Source organism: Panicum hallii, chromosome 9 (genome assembly GCF_002211085.1).
Source record: "Panicum hallii strain FIL2 chromosome 9, PHallii_v3.1, whole genome shotgun sequence".
NCBI classification, from domain to species: Eukaryota; Viridiplantae; Streptophyta; class Magnoliopsida; order Poales; family Poaceae; genus Panicum; species Panicum hallii.
In genome coordinates this window covers 66,602,865-66,628,307 of record NC_038050.1, presented here as the reverse complement: position 1 = coordinate 66,628,307, position 25,443 = coordinate 66,602,865, and the positions used below count along the sequence as shown (strand labels likewise).

The 25,443-nt window shown below is 46.7% G+C and overlaps 4 protein-coding genes across 4 annotated transcripts; 1 reads left to right on the top strand and 3 right to left on the bottom strand.

Moving 5' to 3' along the window:
- Window positions 1-1,972: 1,972 nt before the first annotated feature.
- On the top strand, window positions 1,973-4,906 carry LOC112875425 (ABC transporter F family member 4). The gene is made up of 6 exons (XM_025939275.1): window positions 1,973-2,273; window positions 2,681-2,773; window positions 2,856-2,951; window positions 3,020-3,151; window positions 3,222-3,292; window positions 4,426-4,906. Exons 1-6 carry the CDS (start codon window positions 2,058-2,060, stop codon window positions 4,709-4,711), a joined length of 894 nt encoding a protein of 297 aa, XP_025795060.1. The 5' UTR covers window positions 1,973-2,057; the 3' UTR covers window positions 4,712-4,906.
- A 135-nt stretch (window positions 4,907-5,041) lies between these two features.
- Window positions 5,042-8,200, bottom strand: LOC112875424. The gene is made up of 4 exons (XM_025939274.1): window positions 7,603-8,200; window positions 5,887-6,405; window positions 5,663-5,791; window positions 5,042-5,537 (listed from the first exon to the last, which is right to left on the bottom strand). The coding sequence occupies exons 1-4, from the start codon at window positions 7,903-7,905 to the stop codon at window positions 5,307-5,309; spliced, it is 1,182 nt and encodes a 393-aa protein (XP_025795059.1). The 5' UTR covers window positions 7,906-8,200; the 3' UTR covers window positions 5,042-5,306.
- Window positions 8,201-9,607: 1,407 nt separating this feature from the next.
- On the bottom strand, window positions 9,608-14,139 carry LOC112873747 (putative HVA22-like protein g). The gene is made up of 7 exons (XM_025936794.1): window positions 13,885-14,139; window positions 13,744-13,789; window positions 12,885-12,983; window positions 12,744-12,800; window positions 12,606-12,669; window positions 12,312-12,530; window positions 9,608-10,358 (listed from the first exon to the last, which is right to left on the bottom strand). Exons 2-7 carry the CDS (start codon window positions 13,773-13,775, stop codon window positions 9,846-9,848), a joined length of 984 nt encoding a protein of 327 aa, XP_025792579.1. The 5' UTR covers window positions 13,776-13,789; window positions 13,885-14,139; the 3' UTR covers window positions 9,608-9,845.
- An 8,726-nt stretch (window positions 14,140-22,865) lies between these two features.
- LOC112876188 (nuclear transcription factor Y subunit C-2-like) lies at window positions 22,866-25,282 on the bottom strand. Its single transcript, XM_025940243.1, has 2 exons — window positions 25,035-25,282; window positions 22,866-23,907 (listed from the first exon to the last, which is right to left on the bottom strand). Exon 2 carries the CDS (start codon window positions 23,836-23,838, stop codon window positions 23,089-23,091), a length of 750 nt encoding a protein of 249 aa, XP_025796028.1. The 5' UTR covers window positions 23,839-23,907; window positions 25,035-25,282; the 3' UTR covers window positions 22,866-23,088.
- Window positions 25,283-25,443: the final 161 nt, after the last annotated feature.

Here is a 25,443-nt window from a genome sequence, read left to right as displayed (position 1 = left end):
GGTGGGGATGACCGGGAGAGCGAAGGAAATCCGCGGCTTTTGCTCGGAAAATAGCGTGATCTCGCGGAAGGTTTCCGGCGATACACTGATACGTCCTGATATGCTTGCTGCTATAGTTTTCCATTTGGCCCAAGCCCAAGGTCCGTGGGCTGGCCCATAGCCCGGCTTTTTAGCCTAGCATGGGTATGGCCGGTACGAAGTTAATCAGGCTCGGGCCGGTGCGGCACGGGGCTTGTGCCATACTTGGGCCGACTCCTCGGCACGTGGGCTAGTCCGCCACGCCATATTTAAGCCGCAATCCGATGAGGCACATGGCCCAACCCGAGTATGGGAGGTCTCCCCTTCAGCCCTTTCCTTCCCTTTCTCACGTCTACTCCTTTCTTCGCACCGCGGTCGCCTCCTCGACCGCCTGCTCCCCTCCCCTCGCGATAGCGCGGCGGCCAGCGCCACCCACTCGTCCCTGCCCGCGCCACAACTAGCGTCGCCTGCGCTGCGCTGGCAGCCAGCAGCACCCCCTCCTCCCTCCCTGCGCTGCGGCTGAAGCTGGCCTTCCTCGCTACGCGGGTGGCCAGCACTGCCCCCTCCTTCCTTCACACGCCGCGGCTAGCGCCGGCGCCGGCCCCTCCTCTCCTCCTCGCGCCGTGGCCGGTGCCGCACCCTCCTCCCCTTCGCGTGCTGAGCCGGCGGCCGGCAGTGCCCCCTTCTCCTTTCCTGCTCCGTGTCGCTGCGCGGCACCTCCTTTCCCTGCGCGGTGGTGCGATCGGCAAAAGATAGGAGAGCACCCTTCTCCTGAAGTTACGGGGTCATTTTGCCAAGTTCCTCCACCACGCCACGGCCGCCTCGTCCCCTCCCCTCGTGGCCTTGCGGCGAGCAGCGCCGCTCCCTTCTCCCTCTTCACATCGCCACGCGACGGGGCGGGCGGCTCCGCCTGCTCCTCCCCTCCGCTCTGTCACCCGTCCCTTCCACGCTAAACGGGCTGATCGGGCCTGCTGCTGCCAAACGGGCTGATCGGGCCGGCTCGGTGTGGAAAATAGGCCTTTGTGCGGTGCCTAGGCCGAGACGTCAACACGTTGGTCAGCCTGGCACGGCCCGAATAAATAACCGGGCCAATCGGGCCCGGACCCTGCTGCGCCGGGCGGCCCCAATGGCCAACTATACTTGCTGCCTTGACTCCCAGCCCCTGGTTGGAGCTGTGACCGTAGTAGAATCATTTTGAGCGTAATTCTCTGGGTTCCTGGTTTGGATTTGGAATTTTGGATTATGATCCGCGTATGTGTCATTGGGGGAAGAACATGCTGTCGGATTCATGATGGAGCTTTTCTTGTCCAGTCAAGCATCAAGAACAAGAAGCGGCACTGTCTAATAATTGGATCGCAGTTGTGATTAGGACTTGTATGGTCCTCGATTTAGGCCTGAAGGCGAGGGAAAGCTAGACGGAACCGCCGGATCTTCTGCAGACGTATCTGCGCAGCGCAGCATCGGTACTGCTCCTGCCTACTGTATTTTGTATAGGAAATTGACGGACAGTTGCTCCCCTGAATCGTGGGCAGGAAAATTTTCTAGTAAAAAAGGTACCCTAGCTACTTGTGATGTTTGGCGTCCTTTTGTCTTCAAGTTTTCGTCATAGAAATTGTATTCCCCCCCCCCCCCCCCCAGAGGAATAATAAAGGAGAAGTTTCCTACTTCCTACACAAATTCGTAGATTTTTTTGAGAGGACATAAATGATATAGTTTCTTGAGAGAACATAGAGGATTTTTTTTTAAAACGGACATCGATGATTTTTTATTTAAGAGGAGAGAGCTTATAGATAGATAATAGAATCATAGATGATGGAAGGAAATCATAAAAGCATCTTTTGTTGTCCAGCCCACTACAGCCCAGGCAGCCTCCTTTTCGTCAGCCCAGATTCAAGGGCCCATCCACCCTCCTTTCCTGTTTTGCGCGTCCAGCCTTAAAATTTCACCCAGCGGCCCTCGGGTGCCGCGGTGCCTCCCCCGCAATAGCAGCCGCGAAAAGCCTCCACCGCAAACCCTCGCCGCGCCGCAGCGACATAGCGATGGCCGGAGAGGACGCCGCCACCGCCGGCACTGCAGCGGTAAAGAAGCTCCCGAAGGAGGAGGAGGAGGAAGATGATGACGAGTTGGACAACGTTCCGCTCGCTGTTTCTAGGGCCAAAAAGGCGGGAAATGCGAGCGCCTCCAAGGTCAAGAAGGAGGACGACGACGACGACGAGGAGGACAACCTTCCAATCTCGCATTCGCGGGCGAAGAAGGTTTGTTTGCCTTCGGTTCACCCAGATCTTATTCTTCGGCCTGTTTCGGGGCGGGCGGTGCAAGCAAATCTAGATTTTGAGAGATTTGCTTGATTGTTTGGAGATAATTCGATTGTTAGATTGCCTTCAGTCATCTCCTTTTATCAACTTCGTTTGTGAATTTGAGAATTTGTGAAATGCACAGCCCAAGCTTTGCCAAGGGTTGGACATGACCCCGCAATGTTATTTAACTGGATTTTTTTGGGGGTGGGGGTAGGGTTGTTAATTGCGAACCGCGTTTTTATTTTATGCACTGTTTTCGTTTTCAGTCTGAAAGTTTGTTCCAGTGACATGATATGGACCTAGTTCACTGAACTGTCTTAATCTTTTTTATGTTTTTAGAAAGCTAATATCGTTGCATTCTGTAGGGAAATGAGAAGCAGAAAGGCACCGTGAATAGCAACACGAAGACTTCTAAAGTTAAGAAACAAGAAGTTGAGTCTGACGACGATGATTTCATGGTTGCAATTTTAACGCCCCGTTTGTTCCCATCTATGTTTTCCTTGGTTCTCATTTTGAGATTAACAATTATGCACCGTTCAGCCAACTTCACAGAAGAAAAATGCATCTGCTGGTGCCAGTAATGCCAAGGCATCCAAGGTCAAGAAACTAAAAGATGAAGATTTGGAAGATCTTAAGGTATGCTATCACCTTGGTCTATACTGTGATGTTGTTTTTTTGCTTATTAGTTTGTTTACTTGGTGCAGGAGAACAAGAAAAGGAAGAAAAGAGTGGGTGTCAAAGAAGGGGCAAAGATGTCCGTTGTCAAGGGTGAGAAGGTGAAGAAAGAGAGGAAAGTGTATGAATTGCCAGGGCAGAAGCATGATCCTCCTACAGAAGTATGACTATTCTAACCTCCTCCAATCTGGTATTTCATTTGTAAAACAAACTAATTTATTTTTGCTGCAGAGGGATCCATTGAGGATTTTCTATGAATCGCTCTACGAGCAGATACCCACTAGTGACATGGCTGCAACCTGGTGAGCTACAACATATGTATAAGCTGAAAGATTTGTGTTACAAGCGAACTAGATATAGCTATAGTAGCCCACATCTTTTCTGGGATCAATACAGACCAATCTGGTGCCTGAGAACCAATGGTATAAAATATGTGCACATGTTGGATAAAATTCTTGCCGAATCTTTCACAACTTTTGGAGAATAATTCTTCACCAAAAAGTTTTTCAAGCGGTTATGACACACTTCAGCAAGAAAATCAGTGGTAATATGTAGCATTGAGCCAACCACACTCGTAGTATTTAACTGTGAGTGTACATGCAATCTTTTTTTTCATGGTAATTTTAACTCGATAAAGTTTCTGTGCTTATCCTATCATGTAGGTGGCCTGCACATCTTTATACCTGATAGTTGGCTGCACAGTTTTGGAACTCTAAACTTTACAATATTTAAAGCTGCTTTATGAAAAGACCAATCTGAATGCCATTTTCTCAAAATGGATGATCCTTTGTTGTCTAATATATGAGCCATGCCTTCTGTACATACTCAATTTGTCCTGTGGTACTTAATATCTCGTAGTGCTGAATTTAACGTGTGGCATTATGTTTTGTTTGATGTTTAGGATATACAAAATGTGGATAGACATAACTAAGATTAGTTACATTAACACCTTTCAATTTATGCCGTACCATCCTGATGTGAATTCCTTAAAAAGAATGCAATGCACAGTGTTAAATATAAAAGCTCAAGCAATAATTCTGCCAATAGTTAAATGGTTGCATGCTAGAGGCTGGAGATCTTACTTGGTCTGACTTTTCAAAAACAGGTCACTGCAGTTTCCTATTTAGAGTTGTCTAGTACTTAGAATGAGTTACTGTCAGTCATGAATGAAAAAAAATCCTCTGGCTACAGAAAAGGCCTTAGCTGCTTTGTCATGGTTTCAGTTAGTTTCCAGCAGTTCCTGACTGGATCATTCCCTTCCCTCGGCATAATATTACACCCATCCTGAGTGTACGGATAACATGCCGGAAGGCAGCATTAACTGGTGAAGTGTCAGCTCCCAACCAGAATAAACATGCTTGTGTGAATTCAAGCATGCATCAACATTCTTGTTAGTGCGACCTAATATGTTTGATTACTCTTTGGATGTGCATAGGTTGATGGAATGGGGTTTGCTCCCGTTGGATGTGGCTAGAAAAGTTTTTGAGAAGAAGCAGGGCCAGAAGTTGAAGTCACCTGTTAAAACAACTGTTTCCAAGAGAAAGCCTACTTCTCCAACCAAGACACCAGCTTCATCTGCCATGAAGTCTGTCTCAGCTAAGAATAGTGCTCGAAAACCCACTTCTCAAAAGAAGAGGAAGGCAAGTAGCGAGTCAGACGACGCCGATGATTTCGTCATGGCTCCTAAGGCGAAAACCAAAAGGCAAAAGGTCTCTAGTTAGGTTTTAGCATCTCATTCTTTTTGGAATGAGACATGTTCTTCAGGTACCGTAATATGCTAGATCAGGATAGCCTTGGAAAAACGATGAGAGAATTGTTTCTTCCGCCAGGATCAGGCATCTGGTGTGAAGTATGTCGGTCCAGTGTCTACAAGTACCATTGTTGTTGAACTCAATGTTTTATATCCAGAACACAGCCGACATGTTGCAACCTGTTACTTTGGTACCATTTCGCAGGAGTATCTAACATCTGAATGCTTGTGCGCATAGAAACCAAACATATTCCTCTGAACTCTGCATCTTCAACAGATATAAATTTGCAAAACAGTTGCATTTCCCATCGATCAATGTGTCTGGCTTTTCTTTTTTTCTTTTTTGATAAACAATGTGTCTGGCTTTAACACCTTATTCCAGTAAACATGAATCAGGTTAACAAACCTGACGAACTGCATCGTTGCACTTCGTCAGGTTGCAACCGAGCCAGCATAACATGCTGCTTGCTTCAGTGCCTGTGATCAGACAAAAAGCAACACCACAGGCACCGCTCAAATACTGACACTCCGTTCCCTCCATATAACTGTCGTGTATATAACTTTATTTATTCACTTGGCGATGATGACACGGGCGGCGGCGAGGAGAACAGGCCGGATGAACCGAACAATGGCTCGTGCACGACGGTGTTGGTGGAGACGAAGACGGGGTTGCTGTTCAGTTGCCGCATGACGGCCCCAAGTGTATCCGTGAGCAATTTCTTGAACCTGGCTTCGTCTACCGTCTCTCCATCGTCGGCGTTCGCCGTCTTGATGGCCTCGTCCACCACAGCATCCACCTGATCCATGGTTAAAAGCATCAAGATGTGCGTTCTGACTGAAAAAACCCTCTTTTGTTGGCGCCAAATTTGAGATGTGTTGTAGGATTTGAATGTGAGGGTGCTGTGCCATCTGGAGACGTTACCTGTTTAACAGCGCCATGATGTGGCAGGCTTGCAGCATCGGCCATCTTATCAAGTGCGGCTACGAGACATTCCTTGGATGCCTTGTTCTTATGTTCTCCTGGCACGCCTCTCCAAACAGAATCCAGCAGCTGGTGCACAGAAAACAAAGATTTCACAGAAAATCAGCACTGGCATTGCCCAGCAAACTGTCTGATGTTTGAGAAAAAAAACAAGTTTGAAATACCTTGTCCAGCTCGAATTTGTTGGCCAGCAGCCTCTTGACGCCACTCCCGTCGTAGGTGTTCTCGGTGTGCGCGACGATCACAGGCTGCTCCTGGAGCCGTTCGGCGACGGCGCCCAGCAGCTTCCTGAGCTGCCGGACGAAGCCATCTCGGGAGGCCGGCTGCTCAAGCTGATTGGCAGGAAGCTGCCGCAGTGCCGGCTCCACGATGTTCTCGACAACCCAGGCGTCCGAAGCCGGCGGCACTCCGTGGTCGACGGCCAGCTGCTGAAGGGCGGCCGACAGGCACCGGCGCAGGGGCGCGCCTTCAGAGCCGATCTGCGAGAAAATGGCGGCCGCCGACGGTTCGTATCTGCTGCTGGCGACGAAGTCCCGGAGGTCCTCGCCGTCCATGCGCAGTATGACGATGGGGTCCCTCTTGAGCCCCGCCGCCATGCCGAGGAGGATGTCGGAGAGGGCCTCCCGGAACTCGGCCTTGCTCACCTCGCCCTGGGACGTCCCATGAGTCAGCTCGCTCACCACCTGCACGCCAGCCAGCAGTCAGGTTGCGTAGTCTGCAGTGTGAGAGACCAGCACCGGTCTTGACTTGTTCAGAGAGAACAAGTCAGCCTGAAAATAGTCTGAATTTCTTCATGCCAGTGGTCGGCAGCAGATGCCTCCTGCCAGAGGATCATTCCAGAGGCATCGGCCGTGCCGTGACAAAGGACGAACTGTTTATTTATCTGTCGATGACATTTTTTTTTCGTCTTCATTTGGGAGCGCTAGATTTGTTGGCACCGAAGTCGAGTGATACGCCCAAATGTCAATGGTTCAGGATAAGACGTTGAAGTTTGGATTGTGATGTTTCAGGTTCTGGTCGGTCCAATGGGATGCCCTCGGGGCTATGGCATCTTGACATGGACCCGCGGGCGAACCGCGAGCCTGCATCGCGTTTTAGAATCTGCCTTTTGCTGATTATTAGGAACTCATGATTAACATTCCTATGGTCGATAATTCAGTTAGCAGACTCGAGGTGTCAGGTGTGCGTGGCATTTGTTGACAGGCGTAGGCTAGTAGTGGAGCAGATCAGAGAGCCCAATAAATCTCAGCTGCTACTAGTACAGTATCTTCATCATCTGATCGATAAACACACGGGCAATAGTTTTTGTGTCCTTATTCTGTTGTCCTATGTCCTATGCTAAATCGCTGCCATGTGAAAATAAACTTTGATTGTTAACTTATATTTGAACACGCTATCAATTGTTACAAGAACAATAAAGATATATGACATACGAATACAAATATACAACTTTTAGACACTAAGCATTAATCGATACTCAAAACTTACAAAGTTTGACCTTTTCAAATCCTAATACGTTCCAAAAGGAGGGAGTAGATCAGTGGCAAGTGCTCAAGTCGCATACACTTAAGGTTTCAACCGCACAAATTAAATGCAAATATATTGTTCGAGACGAACATACATACACATGCGGCCTGTGAGGCTGTGATTCGTTGATCCCGAACTAAGCAACATGTAAAACCTCCAAGAAACCAGGGAACAGGGGCATAATAAACCAATTTTGTGCATTCCTGATTCAATGGAGTGGGGCATAACCGTATGATGCTTGAAGCCACCAATGATCATCTCGGTCTCATGGTAGCTTGCGGAAGTAACCACACATCACCAGCAAAACCAGCAAGCTGCGGCGGCTGCGAGCATAATTCACGGCGAGCACGTACCTCCGAGCAGATATGGTCGGCGTTTGGCGACGCCCCCTCCGCGGGCAGCCCGAGCGCGGCGCCGATGTCGGCCACGGCGGGCCGCAGCTCCCGCACGGAGAGCCTGCCGTCCCCGTTGGCGTCGAGCTGCCGGAACGTGGTGTCCACGAGAATCCCGAACGCCTCCCGGTCCTCCACCAGCTCCCGGATCTCCGACCCGTCCACAACCACCTTGTGTTGATGGTCCTCCTCCCCGCCGGCGCCCCGCCCCTCCCGCGCCTTCTTCCTCCTCCACCTGAACCAGCCGCTGCTGCTCCTCTCCATAGCGCCCGCCTCCCTCCCCGCCTTTTATATATACTCGAGGAGCACGCAGCACGACTGCACGAGGGCGCTGACCGGCCAGCAGGCCGCGTGTGGAAAAGTTGCACCGGTGAGGTGAGCTCGCTCGGGCGGTGGGCGTGCCTCTCGCGACGCCCGCTCTTTTCCCCCTTTCCCACTAGCTAGTAGGCTAGTAGCTAGCTGTACAGCAGCGGCGGCAGGGCCGATCAAGCTCGCGCGGCCGGCCGGTCGCTTTGCTCGCGTCTCGACGTCCGATTTGTCCGCGGCGCGTGGCGAATGAAAAAACAGGCAGGGGAAGGAGACGGCCGGCCGGGGAAAAAAGGTTGGCTGGGCCGGGGGGTGTCGGCGCCCGGATAAGGCGCGGGGCGGGGGACACGTGTGGGGCGGCGCCCACTTGGTCGCCCACCATGCTGCTCCGGCGCCCACCCGAGCCCCGCCCCCGCGCGACCGCACGCGAGATCTCGGCCGTCGCAGCTCGCACGACGGGATCGCGCGGCGATCGTGACGACGGCGACTCTGCAACTGGTGCTGTTTCGGTTTGCGTCTCCGGCGGGAGAAGGCATATGTCATGGTCGGCGCGGGTCGCGTCGCGATGATTGGCAGCAGCTGGGGCGGATGGCCGGGCGGAAAGCGACGGCGGGATGGCCCGGCAGGCCGTGCAATGTCGTCCTGGCACAGCTGCGGCGATTCAAGCTTTTCTTGGATGCTGTAATGAAAGGGGTTGACGAGCAACAGGCTAGGCTCAACAAGAGGAGCATGTCCTCTCTGAAGATTAAGAGAGGCATCTTGAGTTCCGTACTTATCTTTATTTTTCTCGCAAAATAAACAACAAAAAAGAGTTGAAATGTACGGCCAGCAGGAGCTGAGAATTTGTGTGAACGCGGCTGGGCAGTGAAGTATTGGTATCTGATTAGGGTTGCTTCTTTTTGACGCTGCAGCTGATGGTATCAATGACTACGGTGCAAGTAAAATGAAAACCACCCCATGAGCACGCCTCGACCAAGTTGTTCTATTCCTGGCCAATATTTCCACAGGTGATCGTTGTAGTTGTAACCCAACGAGAGTGTACGCGTGGAGGATCCTGATGCCGCTCATTAGTTTTAGAAAAATACAAGCTGCTTGACCTAATTGAGGTGATCCCGTTTTGTCCCTGCCTCATATGCTTCGCTTGCTCCAGAAGCGTCTAAGTGTAGTTGGTGTCACGCACTTTTTGTCCTTTCCTGTGTGGTGCGTTGGAGCACTGGGCCACGACACCGGCACAAAAGACACGAAAGAAATAGGGAACCCAACGAGATAGTGTGGCACTACGCCGGTTTTCAGACACTTGTGCTCTCTCCATCTGGACAATCACAGGATACGACACACAAGAGAAGAAACAGAGGAAATATCCTGATTATATATAGCCCCTTCCAATATCTACCACTACCATGTACCAATGCGGAAAATCAAGGACACAAGTATATCTGTGACAGGCAATTGTTTCTGCAAAGAAGTTTTTACGGTCCACTTATGTTGAGATTCAACGGGGTGCCTTCCAGTGACGGTAAGAAAACTCTGCAAAAACTGACTGCAACACGCATCAGGGATTCAGAAAGTACAGGTGCATGGAATGGAACCTCTATCATAGAGGGGACGCAACTGCTTCTTGCCTGCCCCAGCAGATGAAAACTGTGCTAAACGAGACATCTCAAAAGTCAGTCAGGGAATGGCCAGATTGAAATGTTATAATGTTTCAAATACAGGCATTCCTTGCCCACGCCACCAATCTATATACACATGCTGGGAGACAAAAGCACATGAAAAAACACGAAGACAGCACAGAGTAACCAGGTGAACAACAACACATCGCCACTCCACCAGGCAACGGGACAACCTAAACCTCATAAAGGACAAATACAATGTGCAAGGAGAACAATGGCTTGCAGCTAATTCCCAGCAGGATCGATGCGCCTCCTTAGCTTGGCGCGCGTCACACGTATCGTCTCCTCCATCGGCGTCTCCTCGAGCGCAGGGTCCAGTTCTTCAGTGCCCTCTTCAGCGTCACCAACGGCCTCATCGATGGCCATCTTGTCCACCTCTTCAGCTTCAGGGAGTGATTTGGCACTAGGCTCAGATTTCGGTGAATCAACACTTGTGGCTGGAGTTGGCACCGGCTCAACGGCATGTTTCACCTCGCTTTTCTTTGGGCTCCCTCCAGGTTTTTGTGTGGATGCAGCTGCAACAGGCTTTGTGGATGCCACTGAACTAGATTTCGCTGATGCTTGACGCTTGATCTTTGGGGAAGACGGAACAGGTTTGGTCTCCTGAGATTGCTGTGCCATTGCTGCTTGCCGAGCAGCGATTGATGCTGCTCTGCGCATAACAGGTGCTGCTTGTTTTTGTGGTTGCTGCTGCTGCTGCTGTAGTTGTGGTTGCTGCTGTTGTGACTGCTGTGGTTCCTGAAGGAAATCAAAGCATCATTTAAACATGGGATAACACAGTAATACTATAAGATCAGATAAAGCTGAGCACACATTTCCATGACTTTCTTAAACTGACAGCATTCGAGGATACACCAAAATTACTGCTACTAACAACCATGCATCATGCAACCTTCTTTCTTGTGCACCCCTTTGTACAGCATGCAGATGGAATGCCTAGACGGAGCAAATTTCTGAATTTATCCTGAGCATAAGGGCATATATTTGTATCCACTATCCAGGGGATCAAGATTAGAGCAGTACCTCTCTCTCAGTTTTCGAATAAAAAATAAAATAAATGGGCTACTAGTCCGGATGGTTTACACTAACTAACTACATTAGCAAGTAAAAAAAAGGGAGACCAAAATGTACACACTTATTTACCACTTACTTGGTATTGTTTTTTTTTGGAATAATGATGCTTCTGATGCCATAATTACATAAAACTTCATGTCACGGATAGAAAAAAAATGCTTCAAATAGCAGACAGAGGCTCAAAAGGAGAGTTTCATGCTAAGCCTTGAGAAAATACTCATACACCGCTTTAGGTTATGATGAATAGAAATGTTTTTCAGTACACATTCATATGTCAAATGCTATATGTTCTTGCTTACTTGGGCAATGAGCATTGTAATTGTAAGACCAACAAATAAGCACATGACTCTTGTGTGTTTTTGCAATCTTCTAAATATAAGACGTACTACTTCAAACTCACTGATACTGGTCCAAAAAGACAAGTGGTTTACAAACTTCTACAAAAAACAAAATGCTCCTAATCCACAAATGCGCTTGGGGTGGCAAAACATTTGGGAGATAGCATTGTATTACTCATGGACAAAGACTTATATTCCTATCAATTGTTAGATATGAGTTTAATGCTAGAATATTTATGGTGATACACACAAATAACTGCTGTTTTTTATCAAGCAATTTAACAGAACAAAAAGGAGAAGGCATGGTAATTCATAGAGAAGTCCCAATTTCCAAGATTGTGACAGAAACCTATAATCTAGGCTGCAGACTAGCTTACTAAACAAGACTGAAGTGGCTTTTCAGAGATTATATGCTTGCAACTTTGAGGCAGGGCTGAGATCCAGTGTAGGAAGTACGAGCTGTTGCGTCGCTATTGCAATGAATTTGGCAACCATGACCTACAACGGAATCCATAGTTTGTGTTACTTTCCAGCTCTTCTGCTGCCGTGTGGGTTTTCTGCCGATTTGCCTTGAATTTACTGTATGAGTGTATGGTTTCCATGCCCAGTTTCACTTATAAACTGGGCCGCTTCTTTTCTCCTATATTGAACAGCAGGGAACTCCTTGCTGGGTTACCCTTTTTGAAGGTTCTTCGGAAAAAAAATTATACACTTGCATATTTTTTCAGTTGATTTACGTGATAAGCATATCAATTGCATATTTTTTCAGTTGATTTACATGATAAGCATATCAAGAGTATATGGTTCAAATGTTCATGCAACGGATGTCCAGCAGCCAGGAAGATATGAGTACACGCACAAAATTTCTAAGGTGTTTCATCTTCCATGTCATCAAAATCTGGGTCATGATGTGGAGCATACATCTTACTTTAGAATTTTTCAATTATAGCAAGGTCAGATTTTTTAAGAACCTAGTACAAAGCTATTTAATATTGATTCTTTCTCTGGAAAAGTAACTAGAGATTCTGAAAATACCTCTGCATATGATACTTAAATAATATCATTTGGCAGTAGTAGTGAATGTATCTTGACACTTTTACAAAGTAGCTAAGAAACTAGTATAACAGCATTGTCAAATTTGCCTCAGAGAAGAACAGATAAAAGATCTTTAGTATCTGAGGGAACATAACAATGTTTAACATCCTTAGGCTGAGAAAACACCTATTGATTCAATGGTCAAATTTGACAGAAGAGCGTTAATAGTGCATTCAATCCACACCTGATGAGGGCGCTGCCTTGATTTCTGAGAAGGTGACTGGGACGCGACATACTTCAAAACATCAAAGAAAGTATTCTGTCCTGCAGAAGCAGCCTTCTGGAAATAAAGGACAACCGTATCGGTGGCTCGAGCTCTCAACTCAAGCAGATTGCGATCAATTTCATTCTCATGCTGAGAAATATATGGCCTAAAGAAAGTCCCATAAATGTATGTAGTTCCCTGCAATGAAAGCGTATATAAATCCTACATACAAAAAACGTGTAAGATAGAAGGTGCAAGGGACAAACTAAGTACCTTTGTCTTTGGGTACCACAAGTATACAAAGAACATCAGCTTTGCTTCTGAGTAAAATGGTAGCCTTCAACATGAGGGCAAACAATGTTAGAGACTCATCAAAGAACTGAAGAAAATCGCAACCTTAAGCAGTCTCACCATGATATTGTAAGATCTCCAAATCTTTCCAGAACAGTCAACAGGGCAACTAAAATCCTAGACAGAGGAAACAAAACTGAATTTAGCAGATTGCTCATGGAAGCTAATGTTGTGACCACAGAAATGATTGAACCACCTTACCAATACTGACACCAAAATATGAGCTGCTCAATCTCCGGTTTGTTCAGTTCAACAGTCTTGTAGCACTCATAGGCAGGATAGGCATAGCCAAAGGCCAAACTACGAGAAATTGGCATATCAAACACCAGAAGGTAAATGAAATGTTAGTACTATATTTCTTCCGAACTCCACAGAGAAAATGCTAGTTATATTTTTATCAAGTTATTTAATAATTCCAGTAAAAATACTTATTCCACCTTTTTCACCTTTATTCCACAATAAACCACAAAAGGAGCAATTGTCAATTTAACGGTGCACGGATTTAGTATCTCAATATCTCCAACAAACAAATGAACGGGATAAAATCTAAGATAGCTTTTGATGAAGCAGATAAAAGAGCACAGTATTGGACATATCTTGACTCATATAGTAGTATTCTGCTATCTTAAGCATTTCAAGAAATATGGTTACAGACAATAACCTTAAAAAAGAATGAGCCGGACCTGAAGAATAAACGAACAGAACCTTTGACCGTTGTGCAATGCATTGAAAACTTGCTCCCATGCTCCTCGAGAACGATAAAATACTTTTGAATGCGTTGCGTGCTCTCAGCCAGATTTCCCGGCGAAGAAGAAGGTGGACAAATCGACACGAAGGAGAGCATCTCCCAGTTTTTTAAAAAACAAAACAATATACTAAAGACGCCACAAACCAAGAGAAAGACTGAACTCTCCGAATGGGAATGGCCACCAACAAGTTCTCATTTCATTTCAAGAAATCAAATTTAACCTCGAACACGCATGCGTCTAAGAAAGTTTCAAACTCAAAATGCCAATCCGCCAACAACACATTTTAAGATTCGGAGCAATAGAGCGCTTACAGGAGGACCCTGGAGAGGAACCCGCCCATCATCTTCTCCGGCCTTCCTGCGTACGACCAGATCCACCAAAGCGAACACAAATCAAAACGCCATCACCGCGCCGACACATTCCGAAGGGAAACCACGGAGAACCGAGCATACCGCAAAGAAACCTTTCAGGAGAGGGATCTGGACGGGAGGCGACCGGGGCGGTGGCTGGACGGAACAGACGGAGCCCGCCAGTGAGGAGAGAGGAACGGCCAGGAGCTCCGGTTTCCCCTCTCTCCACGCTACCTCTCTCTCCTGGCCGCGGCTAAAAATACCGGTAATGCGGTGGAATGGAATGCGGAGAGGGAGAGCCGGAGGAGAGGCGAGCACGTCCGCCGTCAGCTCAAACTCAACCAACCTGACTGCCCCTCCCTCTCCTCCTGTTCAACCATGGTAGTGCAAGAGAACATTTCTTTAACCAATTATAAATGTACCTGTCCCTATCGATCGACCTTGGGCAAGGAGGAAAATACTTTATTCAACGCTTTATTTTATACTGTGGTATACGCACTCTTCCCTTATCCAACTGTAGGCGGTCAGCCATGGAAATTGCTTTGCAAACTTTTAGCACAAGTGTGTTACCACCCCCCCTTGGTTCTCCGTTACTTATGTTTTAGGATTTGTACCTCTTATACTACTGATATGTTTAAGACTAACAAAATATAGTACATAAAAGTTATATTAATACTATCCTGAACAAGAGTGTAGAATACTGCCAGCATTTTTAAATAAATGATAATAGACTAATTAGCTTTCTTAAACGTCATATATTTGAAGATGAAGGGAGTAGTTTTTTGCGCTACCCAAATATAGGAACTTTAAATAGTAATTTACTAAACATTGACAAGAAATGAACTGATGGTACAAAAGTGTTTGATTTAGTATTTACTAAAGCAGTGCCATGAATTGCACTAAAAGTATATCTGCCTAATTTGGTAGATCGGAATATTCTTTGATAAATTTGGGCATTCCTGAATAGTTGTTCTCTATATCTAGCTATAATCAATTGTGTTTTGTCCATTACAATTGCTTCTATATATGTATACTTTTATCAACATATTCAAGTAGAACTGTAAAATTAGTGATCAAATGAATGTTATACTAAACTTGGAGCCAAGAGGCAATAAATGGAGTAAGGAATCCACTTGACTCGATCCTCTTGTGCTCCACGTAGCTTAACTGGTTGGCGCAAAGGAAACCTCCAATGGTGAAAAATCATGGTCCTTCATCCATGTTTAATGATTGTCTATGAATCATTTTTGGATCTTTGGGATGTGACCCTAACATTAATCATATCCGTGTCTCTAGTTGAGATCTGAATCATCATGATATCTAGCTTTCCTTTGGGCAATCATGCTATTTTATATCACATACTTTCATGTTGAAGTTTTTCTCTTGGGTTAGAACAACTAAAAGGCTACTGTTGGTACCTCTAACTTAGGAGAGTACACACTGGCATCCATGCATATTTCCCCGGTGCTCTACGGGTGCTGGGGATCAATGCAAAACCGTGAAGCATGCTCATCAACTCGTATGCCGACGGCTGATCGAGGTGCGTTTCCTGGTCCGCGTAGCAGCTCACCACGCGATCGAAGTGGCAAAGTAGTTAAAGTGGGTAGGGTGGTGTGAGACCAGAAATGCTACCCCTAGCTTTGAGAACGCACGGCTCAGATGACAGCAGCACGGAGCAGTGAGAGTGTGATGAGACGACCGAGAGGGATCGGAGGCGCAGAGGTTGGTGGATGCAGGATGCGAGGGGACGCAGGGCAATGGACCCATGTCCGCGCTCTGATCGGATCTGGCGTTCCGGCCTTCCTTTCTCTGTCGCGCACGTAAAAACCCTCTGGCCCGGCCGGCCGGGGACGTGACCACGGACGACGTGCGTCCAAATCGCAAGGTGGCGGACCTAGCTATGTGAATGTCACTATGGCCTAGCTGCTAGCTGCTCCCCGGCCCTGTGCGCGCATGTGCACGTTTCACCAATCGCCGAGCGACGCGACGACTTGTACGTGCACCAAACCTGTACCCAAATTTGGTTTCCCAAACTGTACTCTGTAGTCTATAGACGTGTTCATGTGTGAGTGAAATCACGAAAAAATACAGTGTAGTTCTGGCTGATAGCTTGATCTGTATTCTCCAGTGATGTAGTAGCTACTAGGTAGATGATGGATGCACTAGCCTGGAAGCTAAAGCCAAGGATTTGGTGCGGATGAGCGTGCACGTGAGCGCGTCTCAGCTTTAAGATGGCTTCACATGATTGCCATGCATGGGTGGAGGGTAGATTGATTCCTTCAAAGCTAAAGCTAGCTTACCTTTGGCTCTTTTCGTCTGGGAGCCTCGGTTTATTCCCGGCAAAATCACCACCATCTCAAATTAGGACCCAAGAGAGAGAAGAGAGCTAGCAAGGGCCACTAGTATCTTAGTAATACTTTTGAGTGCTATTTTTGTTATCTTGTTACATTTGTAAATGTAGATAAGATCATAATGTTACAAAAATAGAACTTTTGGAGAAGATATATATACAAACATAGTACCTTCTCTGTTATAAATAGATGACGTTTATGACAAACTAATTAGTTCTGAAGTTTATACATCCAAAACGACAGCTATGTGCGACCCAGTAAGTATGTGTATGTCTAGTAGACAAGCACAAAAATGATTAGCTCCTAAAAATTTTCTTTTAATTATTGGTGATGAACATCCGCCCTTTTATCTGTCAGGATATGGTACCCACATGTTCTCTCCAATACCATCATGTGACATGTATCATATATGACCATAATAGTACACGTACTCCTGCCTTCCTTTTTGTCTCATGTATAATTCGCAAGTTAATTGCTACTACTACTACAAGAATCTGGTTGTAACATTCCTGACCAGACCTACAACTACTGTGTACACTCCTTTGTACGGCATTTCATTTGCCATTAGCACAAGACTAGGAATTCTGCTGTGCTCTTCGTTTGCTAGATCTCTCTCTGTTCGTTTTCCTTGTTCTCTTCCCTGCTGTCTCGACACGGTTGACGCTCATCGATCTGCCTGTTAACATGGGTCTTTGGGACCATAATTCCATGGTAGGTGAGGGGACAGGTGGTTTAGTGACCAGTCACTAACGCCATAGGAAGCATCGCAATCGTCGTGTTTCATCAGCATTTAGATGCCTGGTCTGTTCTTATGTCACATAGCAACCGAACCTACTAGCGCATCTCACATATCATAATTGCGACTGTTATAGTTCTCCATCATGCAAACAAGCAACGATACTGTACGAGCTTAATCTGCAGATAGGATTGTGTAGTATGTAATATACAACTCTGCTGTCAAGCTATGTTGAGGTCAGAGGTAGATTTTACTGAAACCTGACAATTAGAATAGCAGAGTCTACAATCAGGCCGATGAGAACTCCACCCTTATCTTTTTTCAGTCCAAAACGAATAATCTTTGTGTTATAGTATATAATTTTTGTGGGATCATCTATGTTATCATGTATGGGACCCGCTACGTACGTATTCCACGCTTTGACAAACTCGGCGACGATAGTTATACAATCTCATCTAACTGACACCATCAATCGCATTGCAATTTATGCTCTTCTTACCCACCAAAGCATCGCTAATTCCACCAAAAGATAGCCTAACTCACCAAAACACTGATCAGATGCAAGCTGATGGACATGATCCTGAATCTGAACCTTCTGAACAACTTAAAGTAGCGCCTCGATTTCGTGTTGCAGGTTAGAACGTAGAACCAAGGACCGTACCCCGTTTTCAAACAGGCCCGAAACTTGCAACTCTGAAGTGTCTCACTATCAGATCAGCCGTAAAACAAATTGCCCGTGCGTAGACCAATGCGTGTTTCACAATGTCAAAACCTGTTGCCATGCGTCATAGCTTTGGTTTTTCAGACTATTAAATCCGAGCCAGAGACCAACTCCCACTGAGGCAGAGTCTGGCCCATGCCACAAGCAACCGGTTAAAGATGATGGCCCGATGGTTGCGACTCAAGGGAGATCCTAAAAGAGACACGTTCATCAGTTTCCTTTTTGCAAAGACAAAGTCGCTGCTTGAACTTTCCTTTTGGTGCAGAAAAGACCCACATCTTACGGCTAGGGAGGGCACTTTGCTGCTGCTCATGGATGCAATCAGCCTTGCGAGATAGGGCCTCAAACCAGCCTTATGCGATGGTATACATGTCAGATCAAGCTGCAGCGTGATGGTGTCCCACCTGAATTGCTTTGTTACCTTTTTAGAACGGATAGTGATACTTTAGCCTGAATATTATTTTGAAAGCAATGGGGAGCAGCCACCTAACGATAGCAACTTAACTACAGCTTAAAGATTGAATGCTAACTGAGACGATTGTTAAGAATATGCTTAACGGTAATCTGCAGGTGATGACGTTGTAGCCAGAGATACCATGGGCTCGAGGATGTGTATGTTTATGCCGATCCGTCCAGAGGGAACGTGTTGTGGTAGATTTCATTTCCTTCCAAAAGGGATAGATTAGTAAGCGACCAAAGGTTAAAACAAAATGTACTTGAATTGGGCTTGGGATAAGGGATCCAAGGGCCCAGATAAACTGGGTGAGCCCAGATCAACGTACGATAGAAGCCAAAAGACCAAAACAGCCCAGCCAACTAAGCTTCCCTTGTCATCATCGGACGCGTTTGTAAACCCAGCCAATATAATCCAGCTTGTTTGTAAACTCCAATTCAGACAAAAAAAAATGCTTCATTTTCCAACAGAAGTTAGAAGTAGAGATGAAACAGTCGTTGAAGATCATTCGCACCCCCTCCCCCCAGTTCGAGTTCACACTTCTCCACTGCATGTGGAGAACGTGCTTCTCGAGGGTAATACCCTGAACTTTGGCGTACATATACGTGCATACCAGTTTTAGACTTTTAGTAGCTAGCTAGTTTGGAAGTTAGGCGTACATTATATCCTTCCGTGCGTGCTTGAAAGTTGCTCTCCATTTCTTGAAAAGATGAAAGGTGCAGAGACCTTCACGTTCACAAACGAAAATAAGATGAAACATCAAGCATGCATGCAAGTGATTTCAGATTCCTTTTGACAATATAGAGGGCCAAAAGAAAAGGTTGCAGGTATCAACTCTAATCCCCCATTAGGCATATTGTTAATGTTGAGATCGCATAATAAATTTTGGCAGACATGTTTAATTACGAACAACAATAACAAGAAAAAGATGAATGAAACTTATATAATATCAAGCTGAGTTCTTAGAAAACCTTTATTATCTTGGAGCATGCTGCGCTCATGTCAGGCTACCCATGGTTTGCCATTGCATATATATCCCGGATAGCGGTCGTATTGGCTGATGAATTAGTGTCGTCTTCTCTTCAACTTCTCACCTGCTGAAGAATCGAAACCTATGGTATCGCAGTCTGTTCTTCTCGGGTTGTACTACGCTAGTTGTGAATTTGTGATGCGGTGATCGATGACGCAGCCGCTGAATGAAGAACGCATCAGTCGACCAGAACCAACTTGATCATCACAATGTCAAAGCGCTGATATGTGTTGTCTGTTGAGCGAAGGGAAATCCAAAATAATTTATGTTGCTTAGAATTTCCATTCTGTTTGGATTTGTCAGTTTACATTATTAGAATTGTGAGTCAATTATGCCCTTATACATGATCATTAACCAGTGGTATCCACCTCGGTCACAACTTTATTTGCATCCGCCAGAACAGGGACGCTAGCTTTTGATAGATACTCTGAAAGTTTTGATTGATTATACAATACACATGTGCATTTCGCACTATAGAAGATCGATTGCGCATGATCGGCAGCGTTCTGACAATTGCCACTTCAACAAGCTGTGATACTGCATCTGTCCGATATGATTGCATCTTGAACAAGAAGGAAACGAAAATCCTTGATAGTAATAAGCAGAGTTCCAGTGCATATGGTGTTTGATGAGCAGACGTACAACAACACAAACATGACGATAAACAGACCAATTCCAGTTTACCTGGTGTCACGCAAACACATGAGCCAGTGTCCACATGTAGACACATGAATAATGCATATGGCCCTAATAACTGGCAGCTTATTCATATAGTAGAACTACTATTACAGGGTAAATAGCCAAGCAACGCGCACATTCAAGTTGTGCGTGCGAGCATGTGCTGCACGCGTGCTTATAGAGTGATCTTGCCTCCGAAGCATTTGATCTTGGGCTCCATGCTGGAGCGACTGTGGTGGGGATTAGGGCCGCACACGCACAGTTGTACGGACGGGTGCAGGAGGCCGAGCTCCGCGAGGGTGGAGTCGAGGAGCACCATCAAGTTGGGCAGAAAAATCATCTCGACCTTGTCCACGAGCGCTCTAGCTGCCGTCTCGAAGGCCTGAATGTTGCTGAAGCCATTAGGGCACAGAGATTGGGACGGCGCCGGCGCCGGCGCGGGTGCCTGGGCATGAGCGGAAGCCGCGGGCATGAGCATCACCATGGCGAGGAGCAGGAGCGCAGGGGTTGCTATGAATTTGGAGGCCATTGCTAGCTAGCTAGAGATAGCTTTGGATGTGTGGATGTGCTCTCGACCGTGTGTGCCTTCAGGAGGATCGATGATGGCAGGTATTTATAGGCATCTCTGCAAGCGACCTCCGCGGCCGCGGGATCCACCCGTCGTCAATGCGATCGCGAATTTTCTTGATCATTTGCTTGCGTGTTTTGATTACCACTAGTACTGTACTTGCCCACCCCGTTGACACAGATTCAGTGTAAATTTCCAATGATGGAATTGGAACAATGTGCCCTGGTGGATATTCGGAGCTGCATCTCGTCCATGCGTGCTGACTTTACACAGGACGCACAGTCCGTTTTCTTGCTCCTAGCAGTCTAGTTTGAATTATTAATTACTCGCGCATTATCCTTACGTACATCCTTGAAACTTAGTGGTCTGCATTTGAAAAGACGCAAGCAGAGCAACCCGGCCTTCAAGTCCCCCAAGGTAACGGAAAAGGGAACAATAACGACATCGTTGTGGTGGCCTGTGCAGTGCGGCCACCGCCCAATAAACGCACGCGCGACCGCGCATCTGTGCGCTGGGCGTGCGGACGACGGCACGGCGCCTTAGCGTGCGCGGATCTGCGCTGCGCCTGGCACCGCTCGGCGCCCGCCATGGGCGCGGGGCACGGGTGGGGTTATACATCACTTGATGTGATGGTTCCGCAAACAATTACCTGAAGCGGATGAGAGGTTATAGTTCCTCACAATACAATTAAGCCGGCCCATTTAATTATTTAACTATTGCGGTGCCAGCTAAATAGAAGAGAGAATTTGTGCATACATGTACAAGTAGGTAACAATGATGATGTCACCCACATGCATGCAAATCCAAAATTAAAAGGCTTTTAAATATTAAACCGAGTATCCAAATTAAATTTGCATTGCACCATAGACAAGATCTTCAAAATAAAACCACACTTGGCTATGTTTGCACGATATTTTTAAAAAATATTTTTCATACTAAATAATTAGTTTCAACTGGGAACAAATATTTTAACAATATAAATAAATAATTATTTTTATAAATAAAAAATTAAACATAACGAACAAAGGACATTTGATTGTATAGGATAAATAATGAATATCACGGACAAATAAATCAACAAAGCGAACAAATAATTTGACATTGTGAATAAATTAGTTACACACAGATAAATAATTCTACATGAAGAATAAACACATCTACATCACAAAAACTATTCTTATAAGTTACACATGCTAACAAAAAGCTTATTTTTCGCTCCTGTCTATATGATTGCATAAGTATATAAAGAAAATAAATTATTAAATAACTCTACATGATACGTCCATTTACATAAATTAGTTAAACAAAATATGATAGAAAAAATAAAAAGAAGAAAGAAAATAAAAAATTACTACGCTGGGAAAATAAGAATAAAGAAATAAAGAAAAAAAGGCCAGAATTATAACATAAAAATTAAAAGAAATAATTATAACATAAAAATAAAAAGAAAAGAAAACGAAAGAACAGAAGGAATAGAAAAGAAAATAGGAAATAAAATAGAGAAAAAGAATTAGAATGGGCTGGCTAGCAGCTAAAACGGCTAACGTCAGTTTTGCGAAGCTACCGGCGTGATCGGCCAAAAATAGTCAGAACAATCACACGTACGCTAGATCTTATTCTGTCCGCTCCGATCGGTTGGTCCCTGCGCAGACCAAAATATTATTGGGATGAATTCAGCCTCACAGCGCAACCAAAATTCGTTCAGACGATGGATCCAGAATTATTTATAGCGTATGCGACGGATAGCCGCTCCGCGCGGGGCACCTCGCCTCCTTTCTCCATCACTCCATGGCTCCATCGATCGGTTCGCGTCGCTTCGTCGGCCGTGCACGGCTCGTTACAAGCTGCTACTGGACCTACTGGACCCGCGTATTGGCCCATATGCAACAAAAAGGAGCCGCCCGCCCATAATAGGAGGGACAGGGGACAGCCTGATCACGTATTGGCGGCCCATCACGGTAACGCCCATTTCCTTCGTCCTCCGATCCCTCGCACCGCTCCAGAAAACATTTTGGGCCGGCTAAAAGTGATTCTTAGGACCGGCTATAGCAGCAACCGGTGCTAAGCTATCGGTTCTAGAAATCCACATGGAGGGGGCGAGCAGCATAAAATTTGACACTTTAGAGTCACAGGCCATGGCTCAAATTGACCTTTGTGTCAATGAGACATGTACCCGCGTAAGGGCAAGGGTAGCACAAAGGTATATACCCCTCTTCCTACTCCCCAACAAAAAAAAAATAGTTAAGAGCAGTTAGATCTGAATTTGATGGCTACGATTGTATCTTCTTCTTCGGCGGTCCTCTATCTCTTGAACGGCGCCATGCTACTATGCCATGAGATGTTCTCTCCTGATTACGCAGCTCGCTCAGGCAATTTCGGTCACCTCACCATACCACTCCGTGCATCGTTCGTCCTTGCTCAAGGCCGCCTCTATAAGTCAGGCATCCACGGAAGTCTCAAATCCTAGAGGTAAAATTTACCATTCTGACGCGATCATGTGAAGTCGACTTCAAATTTTGGAGATTTCAAGCACTAGAACCGTACGTGAACAACTAGCTAGTAATTGATTAAACTGCATGTTAGTCTTTGATTAATCAGCACATCAGGTGCATGTACAAATTACTCCCCAGCGTCGCACTTATTCGTTCTGAATGTTGCTCCATTAATTACCATGCTTGCTAGACACCGTGACACATTGAACGATATACATTCACTGCAAGCACCTCTGCATGTGTAGCTAAGCCATCGTACGTGTAGGAGCGCGCGGATCACTCGGAGCTCGGAGGTGCAGGAGGAGGGAAGCTAGCGGCACCGCTGCCATGGCCTCCTGCAAACCCTTGCCCATCCTCGCCGAAGCTGCCGCTCTGATCGACATCCGCCGCCGCCCCCTGCTGCCAGGCCGGTTCCCAGGCGGGAACGTGCCAGGCCGGCATCATCGGCGCCGGCTGCCCCATCGGAGGGTAGTAGTACGGCATCCCGGCGGCCGGGGCGCCGCCCGCCGCGCCTCCCCCGACGGCGCCGGCCCCTGCCGCCGCCGCGAACCCCAGGGCGCTGCCGGGCTCCTCCTTGGCCTCCTCGCGCGGCACGATGTCGACGAGGAAGTCGAAGACGTCGGTGCGCGCGATGGCGGCGGCGACGTCGTTGCGCTGCAGGGTGCGGCGCTTGTTCTCCTCGGCGTGCAGCCAGGAGCGGATGGTGAGCTCGAGGATGAAGAGCTCGCAGGCCTTGGCGAACAGCACCGGCGCCTCCGCGGAGATCATGCGCACGTCCTCGTCGGCCTTCATGATCTTCTTGATCCGGGCCAGCGGCAGCTGGTGGTTCTTGAAGTCCGACGCCGACGCGCGCTCCGCCTCCTGCCGCTGGTACGCCCAGAACGCCTGCAGCTGGGCCTGCTGCTGCTGGAGCAGGTGGTGGTGCGGCACCGGCGGGGGCCCGACCGTGCCAGGCACGCCGGGCACCGGGGCCCCGCCGGTTGCCGGGGGCTGGCCGGTGGAGTAGGGCAGCGGCTGGTTGTCCATGGGCTGAATTGCTTGCTACCTTTGTGACCGTACCGATGCTAGCTTCTTCTCGCCTGCTCTAGCTGCTAGCTGCATGCATGGATGTAGAAATTTTAGGTTACGCACGTGTTGCAGATGAATGATGCGAACGTCTTCCACGTATGCAACAAATGGCTAACAGTTCACAATACATGCAACGTGCAGAGACGTATTTCTGCAGAGAAACGGGCTGATCAGTTAGTGTTGCAGTCTTGTAGATTGAGGAGGAAGCATTTTTGGAAGCTTATTAGCTCTCAGCAAGTGCAACGGATCAGGAGATGAGGAGAGCGGAAGCGCTATAGGTGGTGGAGTGCCGACATGGGGCCCTACTTATCTATTTGTCCTAATTGTATCACGTGTGCATGCTGCATATATATATATTGTTCTTGGGAGGAATTTCATATCTGTTGTGAAACTAATCATAGGAATTGGTCTAACAAATACTCTTTATTTAAGCATACAGATTAACAAATACGTGTCGCTGATAATTAGGTTCAAGCTCCCACTTGTCTCCTAACTAAATTAAATCGAATACATCCATATATATCCCGTGTAAGTACTCTTTGGCCATTTTTTTCTCGGTTATAGTCTTATATAGAAGTTTATTTCAATTCTACGATAATAAGTTGGAAGTCCTCAATTTATTTTGTGTATGTATGTAGGATGCTATATATTTCTATGAGAGTTCTCGAATCACCATAGGCTCCATTTTTTTCCATGTGTGTGTGGGTGGGTGGTTTGAAAAATTCCAGATTACATGTGATATTCAGTGATTTGGATCGAGTTGGGAGAAAAACTCATGTTTCCTTTCAGAAAGGAAAACCACATGCATTGACCAACTAATGAACAAGAAATTAAGTGATGAACTTATGCTATACTGACAAAGTACAAACCTAAACAATTTGCAAAAACTAAAAGATTAAAAGAAACCTAAACGATTTTCTTTTCTTGAAACGAGGAGAAAACCAAATCTCCACGAAGGAGAGGCAAGAAAATCCCTAAATTATTTATGCAAACCGGCGTATAAGTCTCATATTTGTGAAGAAAAGTTAAAGGAAAAAATAATCTGCTGCAAAGCGAGTAACGGATCTCAGAAAAACGCACACGATCAGATAGATAATGCTTGCAGCAGAGCGGAATCGAGCTTGAGCTTCAACCTGAAGGCAAATCAGACTAACCTGCTTTGCGCCTGAACTCAAGGTAGCTACTGCCGGCTAGATATATAGCAAGCTCGCTTACAGGAGTGAGCTCCTCCGGCACAGCAACCGTGCGCCGCCCGGCCAGACTCTCTTCTTCAGCATGGAGTTCGGGAGCAGGAGCGATGACCCCGCGCTCTCCAGGCTCTCCCTGCCGCCGCTGCCAAAGCCTGAGCAGATGGCAAGCTCCACTTTCTTATGAGCAGGGGCTGCTGGGCTGGCCCCATTGAGCTGAAATAATCGTGCAGCAGACGGAGACAGTGCATATCTGAACGCCGCAGTCGCGTCATCTTCGGCTGCTTGGAACCTAGCTAAAAGTAATCTTGGTACGTTCATATGCAGTTTTGCTTCTTTACACTGTCAACCGTAAATGACATGGCTGCTGGTGCAG

Coding starts and splice junctions, on each gene's coding strand:
- LOC112873747 (XM_025936794.1), bottom strand. CDS start 13,775: ATGATGGGCGGGTTCCTCTCCAGGGTCCTCCT. Junction 12,984..13,743: donor TTCCTCTCCAGGGTCCTCCT/GTAAGCGCTCTA, acceptor AATTTCTCGTAG/TTTGGCCTTTGGCTATGCCT. Junction 12,801..12,884: donor ATATTTTGGTGTCAGTATTG/GTAAGGTGGTTC, acceptor TCCTCTGTCTAG/GATTTTAGTTGCCCTGTTGA.
- LOC112876188 (XM_025940243.1), bottom strand. CDS start 23,838: ATGGACAACCAGCCGCTGCCCTACTCCACCGGCCAGCCCCCGGCAACC.
- LOC112875424 (XM_025939274.1), bottom strand. CDS start 7,905: ATGGAGAGGAGCAGCAGCGGCTGGTTCAGGTGGAGGAGGAAGAAGGCG. Junction 5,792..5,886: donor ACAAATTCGAGCTGGACAAG/GTATTTCAAACT, acceptor TCTGTGCACCAG/CTGCTGGATTCTGTTTGGAG. Junction 5,538..5,662: donor ATCATGGCGCTGTTAAACAG/GTAACGTCTCCA, acceptor ACCATGGATCAG/GTGGATGCTGTGGTGGACGA.
- LOC112875425 (XM_025939275.1), top strand. CDS start 2,058: ATGGCCGGAGAGGACGCCGCCACCGCCGGCACTGCAGCGGTAAAGAAG. Junction 3,152..3,221: donor AGCATGATCCTCCTACAGAA/GTATGACTATTC, acceptor TTTTTGCTGCAG/AGGGATCCATTGAGGATTTT. Junction 3,293..4,425: donor AGTGACATGGCTGCAACCTG/GTGAGCTACAAC, acceptor GGATGTGCATAG/GTTGATGGAATGGGGTTTGC.